This window comes from Branchiostoma lanceolatum, chromosome 5, assembly GCF_035083965.1.
Source record: "Branchiostoma lanceolatum isolate klBraLanc5 chromosome 5, klBraLanc5.hap2, whole genome shotgun sequence".
Classification (NCBI taxonomy): domain Eukaryota; kingdom Metazoa; phylum Chordata; class Leptocardii; order Amphioxiformes; family Branchiostomatidae; genus Branchiostoma; species Branchiostoma lanceolatum.
Window position 1 is genome coordinate 10,927,657 of NC_089726.1, and position 9,934 is coordinate 10,937,590.

Genomic DNA, 9,934 nt, shown 5'->3' on the forward strand with positions numbered 1-9,934 from the left:
CAGTGGAGGGCTTAAAATTACAGTGCCAAATCCTTGAATTGAAAAGCCTTCTTTTCATGATCATTGGATATCTTTGGCCCAATCTGGAGACTTTTGGGGTTAGGGTAGGATACATGTTGTATAAGCTTTCCTATTTTGGCCAACAAAAGTTTTTTACAGGGTATGATATTAAGTATTTCATTCTCCAACCCACTTTAGTCAGTTTGTTCTCAGAATAGTCGTGTAAATTGTTTCTCCGGAAGTCATCCAAGGACATACAACATTCAGTATGCTACATGCATCTGGGCCGTTGATGTATAAGGTTTCGTATTACGGTCGATGTCATTTGGCAAATGTATCGACATGTGCATACGTCGGAACAGAATGCCAAGGGCAAAACTTAGATATTGTCAAGATTAACGTCACTTTTACAACGTTGTTGATTTTCTTTTATGAGACCTTTAAGTGATTTGCGAACGCCATGTGCATGTGACATTCTATACTGCTCATGATAGTGATCGCTTTACTAGTCGGCGATCGCTGAGCGACCGTACTGCGACCAAAATTGGATTTGTGTGACCCTTGATTTCATAATTGGAATAAGTTGCAAGATTTAAAAGTATGTTTTAAAAGACAACAAAACACACAAAACATTTTAAAATTCTTTCCTTGTCTATGAAACTCGCTAAGCCTTCTGTCAGTTTATTCGGGCGCTCAGTGATCGCTCAGCAGTCGCATCCCCTGGTGGAGAAGGGGTGTTGATGGGCGCTGATGCAGTCTGATCCTGACTACGGAGTGCCCGCGGGATTATAATCTGTTGGCCCGTAAACCTGTAGCTTACAACCGTTAATGCTTGTGATAGGACTGGTGTAGGAGGAGGAGCAACATCTTACAGTTATTTTAAGTTACATGCCCCCACCTCCAAAAATGTATTGTAAAGAAAAAGCGAGCGTGTTTGCGATGCATACAATCATTACAGAATTGCATCGTATAAATTTTGTAAAATAAAATAAAATAAAATAAAATAAAATAAAACAAAATTCGAGATTGAAGGTCGGCCTGGGAAACATCTCAAAATGCGTTTCCATGGTAACATCCCCGCCCCTCCCACTGAACGTCACTAATGGCCCTGTCGCATACGCGTCATACGACAACAGATGAGGATGTTCTTGGGACAGTAGTCGGGCAGACTTCAGCCGTTCTGTGACGGAAGATTTTGTCGTACATCCATATCGATGGCTTTTTTTTTTCATAGTCTCGTAGACTCCAATGACAAAAAAATGAATAACACTTATAACTTTATATATACTTGAAATCCGGAATAAGGATTGGGTACACTTGTCACGGAGCGAAAAACTCAAAACAATTTCTCACCAGGGAGGGTTTCTAATTTCACACCCAATATGTCTGCGCGCAGAGTAATAACTGGCTCGGTAGATAGCGATAAAACAAAGTGACATCTTCCTGAGCCAACAGCCTCATTTTCTGGTCCTCTGCCTCTTTCAGAGATGGAAGCATGCGTCAAAGAATAGCAGTTTCCTAATCAATTTCCTCCGATGGACAAGAAACGAAATATGAAGATTAGAAAGATGTCCCGCTCGCTTTTTAGTAAGATTGCAGGTCAGCCAAAACCACCTGTGCATGCAAACAAGGCAATATCCGCCAAGACTAGACGCGCGCCAAGCGAATTCAACAGATGAGCTGCACACCCCATTCCAGAGCACCAATGTAAAATGGGTCACCAATATATGACGTCAGCTACCTGTTATGACGCACGTGTCCCCCAAACCCTTCCCATTTCTCAGGACTATGGTTAAGTACATATTTTGCACACTAGTAAATAAAAGGTTGCAGCTGAGCTAATGAGGCTGGATGAATCGTTATTGTAGTCATTGTTGTTACAACTAACGTCTTTAGCGTGATCCGAAAGGCGGGTTAACGAGTACTTGTCCCGAAAAATGCATGGGTCGATCGCCACAAATCCAGTTATCGGCGGTTCGTTTATATAATCTCCATATGCATGCACCTTATCACTTGGGTAACTTGGAGGAATAAGATAACCAGCTCGGCGATCCGTCTTCGGAGACATAAAATGAATGTCGTGCTTATCTTGACAGGCATCTTCACTTGTGTTACTCTTCTATCAGAGGTTGGATTGGGATCTTCATGTGTCCCGTTTTCTTTCCTTTGGTGGGGCCGGCGGAAAGAGAACAGGACACATGCATGATGAGAAGGTCACAATCCTCCCCATCAACCTCTGTTTGGAGAGTAACTTGAGTGTGGTTTCAATGTGGCTTTAAACTTACAAGGCTTTTAGCTTAATACGTATACAGTGTGTTGACTTTAACATGTGTTTATACTTGTGACCTCCAGCAGCATACGCGGGTAGGTCTTGAATGACTCTTGATACATTAAGGGCCCTGCTAACCAGACTAGTTGTTGCTGCAGGTCCACATGTAGCACACAGTAGCCTCTAGAAGAGCTTTCGTCCCACAGTCGTGGGCGTTATGAAATCGGGTGGTGCCATTTAGGACATTTTCAAAGATGAATACGCGTTGTGTACCTACCATACCATAAACCCTGACATAGATCAAAAGTGAGTATTTATCCTTGGAAATATAGAAAATCGCTTCCCTCTAAAGCAGTTACATTACTGCAACCCCAAAGGCCCGTGAATAGGTCTGACTAGTTCGATCGCGTATAGAGGGCTAATGTAAAATGACAGAGCCTTTCTTTTACACTTTGCACCAAATCTTTCACAGGCCATTTTCACAGATGGCTGACAGCTTTGTCTGAAATATAAACACCTTAATGCAACAGCTTGCAGGAGCAAGATTTGACTGAAAAGGTGACAAAATCTGCTAGTATCGTGTTTCATTTCAGGCTCCCGGAGCATTTTAGACGACCTGTACGTTCAGAAATATGACAATGTCTCTGATAACTCAAACTAATCATTACTGAAACATGACAGAGCATGGAAGAGGGTATTAATTCATGGGGAGATATTGTGTTGGTCTGTCTATTCGTGTGTGTTTTTGCAGAGTTATTAGTATATACTTGTTACACAACTCTGAAAAACCTTTCTGTCTTATGCCTACTTTAGACTGACGGGTGGTCTAACAATTGACATGTGAAACGTAACCATACATTTAGTGGGAGGTTGAGGCTGCAATAAAATGTTTTTCCAGTGGACCAGTGTTAGTTTAGTCTGTAAAGACCTGTACTAGAGCTACAAATAACGTATCTACATCGACAGGATGGAATCCGTTTATCTAGGCTAGCTCAAAATATTGAAGTGAGGCGAACACAGTATTCAAGAAACGACATGTTTTCTGTATGCATTATTTTATCTCGGTAACGGGGCTCCCGGAAAGTTACACTGGGTGTAATATAAGTTCTGTATTCATTGGCAGTAGCAATCGAGTAAAGCTTGGTTCTAGATTCACGTGAGGCCACATATCCCGTGGATTGTTGTGATTTAGTATTCCGATCGGCCATGCTCGTACGTATGGACTGCAGTCCACTTCTATCGAACCATTATCTCCCCAGTTGTTTTGGAGAACAGGCCGATCCGAAAAGCATGTCCATGCTTAATGCCCCAACATAGAAGACGTGCGACGAGAAGAATATCAAGGCCTTAAGGTATAATAACCTCTCGGTTGGACATGCCTGGAATTTACGTGCTATAGAGCGGTCCAATTATACGGAGATGCACTGTAGCTGATTTGACCGCAACACGACCCAATATCGATTCCGAAATGATCGCGTTGAGATTAGCCCGAGAAATCTTGAATAACCGGCATCAAGCCAGCAGTAGCATAGATTAGTCGCCATACAATGCCCGCAATCTTGGCTACTGACGTACTAGACGTTACATTACTTGTAGTCCAATGGGACCTGTATGTATTTAGCTACAGGCGTAGTTTACTTTTAGAACCAAATTAAGTCATGGCAGATAAGCATGCATTGCTTTCGAAGAAAATGTTTTGTAAAGACAACAACAATCATAATTCATACAATATCTCTCCTCATAGAAGTCAAATGTATAACACTGTGCATTTCCTCTAACTTTATATCCAGGTTGCTGCTTTCTCCGGAGCTTGCGTTTCGCCTCAGCGCGTACCCAGGGTAGCCGTCCCGCCGGGGAGCCAGCCTTCTCTCCCGCTGGATCGCCTCACGAAGCTCCACATAGGCGTGCCCCCTGTGAGACGTCACCACACAATGCAGGCATACCAGTAACTCGCACGGCCCGCACATGAACAAGTGTATTTTCCGTTGATCCTCCGACCGAGACGGTGGCGACGTTGCGTCGGTAGCCTTGCTGTTCTGGTCCGTAGGATCGGACACCTGCAGCAGCTCGTGTTCGCTCGCCGCGTCAGATATGACCCTGTGCGTGTGGGAGCAGTCCTTGCAGAGGTTTTGTTCGCAGCCCTTACAGTACGCAGTGGCCGTGGCCTCCTTACATTGACACAGTCCACAGCAGGCCCGGTCAGCGTCCCCAAGCATAGCTGTTCGAGTCGACACCACTTTCTTAAGTTTCCTCAGAAAGTGGCTATCCTCCAAGTCTTGAACACCCCTCCCCTGTAGCCTGGCCTCCTGTCGGCACGACGGACAGGACAGACGTGTACGCCTCCGACCTTCCTTGGCAGAATCCAAGACGTTCTCAAGACACTTCCGACAGAAGCAGTGCGAGCACGGAAGCGTCTTCGGCTCGTCGTACTCCTCAAGACACACGCTGCACACCAGGAAACGTTCGGTGATCTCTTCCAGCAGTTCCTTCGCCATGTTGCCGGTGACATGTCCCGCACCTCTCTGTACACACAGGCACACTCACACGCATTTGGGCGACTGGTCACGTGGTGCTACCCAAATTATCCACGATTGCCCCCGCGGCTATTGGTTTCCTCAGAACTATTATTAGTGATCCTTCGGAGTGTCATCTGCTGCTTTCACGCTTCAATGGTATCACGTCACCCGGAATCCTTGAAGAGACCCCTGCGTAGTAAATTACCCTGGGCCGGAAAATGCGATATTTATTATAATACCCCTTCGAATAATGTGGGGCACCGGAGATGATTTCTTTCTACATCCGCCGTGTCCCAAAATTTCATGTGGCGCTGAATGATTCATACCATAGCACACTCTACTGGTTGTCGGCTGGAGCCAGGCGACAGCTTCCAATTTTTCCCCCGATGTTTATTTAGTACTTCTCCGCCAAGACACATATGCATGGGGTCAAACAGGCCACCTTCCACCAATCGGGATTACTTTTTAGCATTCCGAGTGCCCGGCTTTTCCGTTTCAGTGTTTGCAGAACAAGCGCAGGGGTACAGAGAAAGAGCTCTCTGTTCTAACAGCTGACTTTCTTCAGGCCGGTTGCACGCCGAGGAGCCTTCTTGATCGATTCGATTTAAATTCTAGTTTCGCTCTTGCGTGCCCAACCGGCGCGACTTACGGTCGGAAATCGTGATAAACATTGATCTTTGCAATTTGGAGAGGGAGAATCGGAATCCTTTGAGCCAAATGAAAGGAGGTAAAATTATGTGATACTTGTCTATTGATTTTCTTTACTCCGCAATGGAATTGAAGTCGCTGCTATATATCCCATTTTGGCCAGGCCACGTCATATCACAAGTTCCACGGCATGTTTTATGCATGCTATTGCGACCATTCGATTGCTTTCTAAACGATTTATGTGCGAAGCTTGATAAAGCATTTATATGCGAGAGGCACGAATAAGCAGTATGATGGCGACAGAAGTCTGTCTCCAATGCAATCTCATCGCCAAGGGAAAATTCATCGCATTTATTCGGGTTCTTATTTTATCTAAAAACGTTTAATCAGAAACGTCTCAATGAGTTTACATGATCCAACCTGATCTCGTAACCCCTACGGATGAGCGCTTCACATCAATATTGTATACACGGTATATTACTGTTTATCTCAGCTTCCGACAAATTAACAACTACATTTGTGTAGGATAGCGTGAAATTACAGCGGCCTCAGAAAAAGTGCCATCTCCTAAAAATTACACTGGCGTCTCATCTGTCAACTCAGGTAGCCTCACCAGTCCTATGTGATCATGGTTAGTACAATTCTGCAGAAATAGGGTGAATAATTGGCCAAGAGAGTGAGCCAGGGGTAAGGGTAACATTTCCTCTGCGCCGGATGAAACCCTGTGGTAGCCAAGCTTCACTGGAAAATCATTCTCCCTATAGCCAGCGTAGTTAGTCAGGTAGAGACTACAACACAGGTTTCCGTAGATAAACCAGAGAGGGTGGTGTAGGGGAACTAAATGAAGATATACTGCAGAATGACACCCTCAATGCGTCTTATTGATCAACGCAACGGCAATCAGATATGCCTGACCATTCCTGATGCCGTAGCGCCGGTGGTTTTATGTTCTATAAGGCCTCCATTGCATGCAATATAGAGTTCTGTCAGTTATAAAGACTTAAGATTGATAATGATGTATAGCCACGACATTCTCCGAAATTCCAGTCACGGGTTGATCGACTATGAAACGGTTCGGCCGTCGGAACTAGAAAAAACTTGAGATGGGTCACCACGAATCTGCAAAAAACAGTGAAAATATGCTCCACGTCTCGCGATGCAGATTGGATAGGTCAGTTCAACCCTGGGTCAGCAGAAATTCTCAATCACGGAGAAGCAGATCAATTTTATTATTCAGGCTTTGATGCATACATCACAAACGAACATAAATTTTCCATAACTGAGTGGAAACATATGGTCAAACTATCCGTCTCTAACTGTTTTCTTGGAATATTGCGGTCTTACTAGTCTATGAAAAATCAGCCGTTCCGACACATAATGATAACTTTAAACGACTCTCCACCATCGAGGCGGACAAGTGATCATCACCATACAGGAAGACACGCGGGTACATAAAGAACTCCGTAATGGTGTCCTGATAACATACGTCGGCTGATAACTGTACTCTCCATCGTCGCGGTGATTACAGGAACAAGAAATGGTCATCTACAACGGAGACAGGCAACAAGCCAGGGAGGCAGACAGAGAGATCATTACAATCAACTTACATGAAATGGGCTTTCAGTGCACATTAATTTGACGCTATAGGGTACTTTCTAGACGGAATACAACATTTCGGTATGTTTCAATGACAGCGCACTTCACGAATGGACTTCGACATGACGAATGGGGTCATCAGCAAGATTGTACTATTAAAAGACGAAAATAAAGGAAGTGCGTCCTTCTTTCAAATTGATACAGCGGTACCTATGTATCTTGTAACGGAGATACGTGATATATATACAGGATAATACCTTCACCTTGGCAGTTCGTTTTGTGGTAATAACTGCACAGGAGGAGGTGTAAAAAATCGTAAAGGTACAGTAGAAAAGACAACGTGTCATAAATATGGATTGCAATATACCTGCAGGCTTTCATAAAATAAGGTAATAGCCATAAACAAAAATGAGAGAGTGAGAGGGGACATGCGTGTACGCGTTCGTCAATCGTAATGCTACATCATCGGTACAGTCTGATGGTACATTTCCTGCTCTATTTCGTGAGATTACATGTATGTACATTTTGCAGACACATATATTTCAATGACTGCGATGAGCTGCATGGCTGTGTAGTATAGCGGTTTTTATTATCTATCAACCTCACGTACAGTAAGGAGATAATTTCATTTAAGGGGAGACTATGGTTCATATTTCCCACTCACAAAAACTACAAACTAAGCACATTATTACTGGAAAACACAGCATCCCTTTGACGGCACTACAGCGGGGAAAAGGAAAGCTGTCACGACAAAGATAATAGATACGAACAGCGATCACTGCCCTTGAACTTTCAGAGCTATTAAATTACGCGGATATTAGTATTCACTTCCTTCAACTCACTATACCAATCGTTCTTTTCCTTTGGTGATCTCATTAATGGAAAATACTCCCAGTCCGTAAGAGGTGATAAGTGGTTCACTGCCCTTTACATTGTCGTCTCATCTGTATCCGTATCCTTCTCCACAGAGGACGTGCTGTCAATAGAGACGCAAGGGAATTTTTCGTCTTCATGAAAACCTACGAGTTTATTACTCTCCAAGCAGAGCTAGGGTTTCGGCTGGTTTTTAACGTGTTTTAGGCGTTTTTGTCATGCCTTCTACTTTGTCATCGTTTTTGTTGTGTCGCAAACCCAAGACACAACAAAAACGATGACAAAGTAGAAGGCATGACAAAAACGCCTAAAACACGTTAAAAACCAGCCGAAACCCTAGCTCTGCTTGGAGAGTACGAGTTTATAGCATGATAGTTAATCTGTGTTGGTAAACAACAAGTGAGCATTGAGTGAACAAGGTTGATGGTGTCCAGTCGAAAATTTTGGAATAAGTTTCCCCGGCATCATTCCTTGGTTGGTTGGTTGGTTGGTTGTGTAAAGCTTAGTGAATCCTTAGTCCGTTGTTTATACGTACGAGGTTTGTTTTTCAACGGGTCAGAAACAGCTGTAAGAAATTGACCGCTTGGGATCCATAAATAACGGCATGACTGAACTCCACAGAGTGAAAGTAATCTCCAAGCAGATGTTTGGTAGAAATCGTTGGATCTTTCTGTCGTGTCGATTTTTGTTGGGGGGGGGGGGGGGGGCCTATCGCCTCTTTCTCTATTTTCCAGACCCCCTAACATCGGCCTACTTGAAAAGTTATTTACACGAAGTTATCAACTGCTGCACATGTGTACACATGGGGAACGGGCAAGGGGTGGCCACGTCCGACCTTAACATGCAGTGGCACACGGGGTTCATTTTATAGTTTTCTAGGCGCGCATGAAGATGTCGAAAAATTAAACAAATCTCACATTTGGACAATTAACAACAAATAGATCAGCATCTGGGATCCCTTCCTATAATAATCGCAAAATAAGTTGCAATGTCTAAAATATCCGAAAAATGTGTACCTATGGCGGCTATGTTGTGAAACTTCTAATCGAAAAACCAGATTCTTCCACCCTTCTATATGGCAGGTTTGGGGCTCTTGAGGATGCCATCCACAAACTTGCGTTTAGTGGCTTTGTTGGTGCACAGAATTGACGATGGGAAACATACTGTGGCCCGCGGTGATCAAATGGAATAACGTAGTTCCGGGGATCAAGTCGGATTCCGCGCCATCTGGAGTGTATATCCTAGCTACCCGGGCAGTCTTGTACATGTGCTTGTACTCGAGATGTGAGGGAAATGTTACATAAATTACAAGTAGCAGAACTTTCGGTAAAACATCATAGTAAACCTCTCGTTGCGCGAGTGCATGAATATATCAATGATCCCGAAGATGGCTTTGACCATGAGTCAGACGTACTTACTTCACATAGTAAGTGCTTCATATAATGGCGCAAACTATCAAATGTATGCCCAGTAACAAGTGCGCTTTGTAAACGTTGCAAGAACCAATCTTGACACCAATCGAGTGTGCTTTCGTCGTACGTGAAAAATATTCCGACAAGGTTAAATAGTTGCGAATTGTAAGTATATTCACGTAAAGTACGTATTCGGCAGTTGTTCTGTGCAGTAATGGACTTCTACAGTCTGATCACGTGCACATATTTGAACAAGAGCCCGGTGGGATGTCTTTATTGATTGACTGTTAATTCTACTACGTCTTGAGAGGGCCAGAACACATTCTTAAAGATTCGTCTTGTGCCAAAAACATTAAGACAGAACGCACCCGGGCAATAGCCTCAGCAGAAGTGCGATATGTCGGCGCATCACCGAGGCAAACAGCGTTATTTTCTGCCTCGATCAAAAAATGTCAGTAGCGCAAGTTATATTTGCCATTCGTGTCACGAAAACGATACGTATTTAGTCGGATAGAAGAACTATATCTAGATAATCAATAAGCACCTAAGGTTAAGATGAAACATTTAAGACATAGCGGATTAAAGTGAGCTGTAAAACACTCAAGAGTCTGCAAAATCTT

At 43.7% G+C, this 9,934-nt stretch overlaps 1 protein-coding gene across 1 annotated transcript; it reads right to left on the reverse strand.

The window, feature by feature from the left end:
• Positions 1 to 3,990: 3,990 nt before the first annotated feature.
• LOC136435319 (E3 ubiquitin-protein ligase TRIM56-like) lies at positions 3,991 to 4,764 on the reverse strand. The gene has a single exon (XM_066428710.1). The coding sequence runs from the start codon at positions 4,762 to 4,764 to the stop codon at positions 3,991 to 3,993; it is 774 nt and encodes a 257-aa protein (XP_066284807.1).
• Between the last annotated feature and the right edge of the window lie 5,170 nt (positions 4,765 to 9,934).

Excerpts from the sequence above, each read along its gene's own strand:
- LOC136435319 (XM_066428710.1), bottom strand. The coding sequence starts at position 4,764 with ATGGCGAAGGAACTGCTGGAAGAGATCACCGAACGTTTCCTGGTGTGC.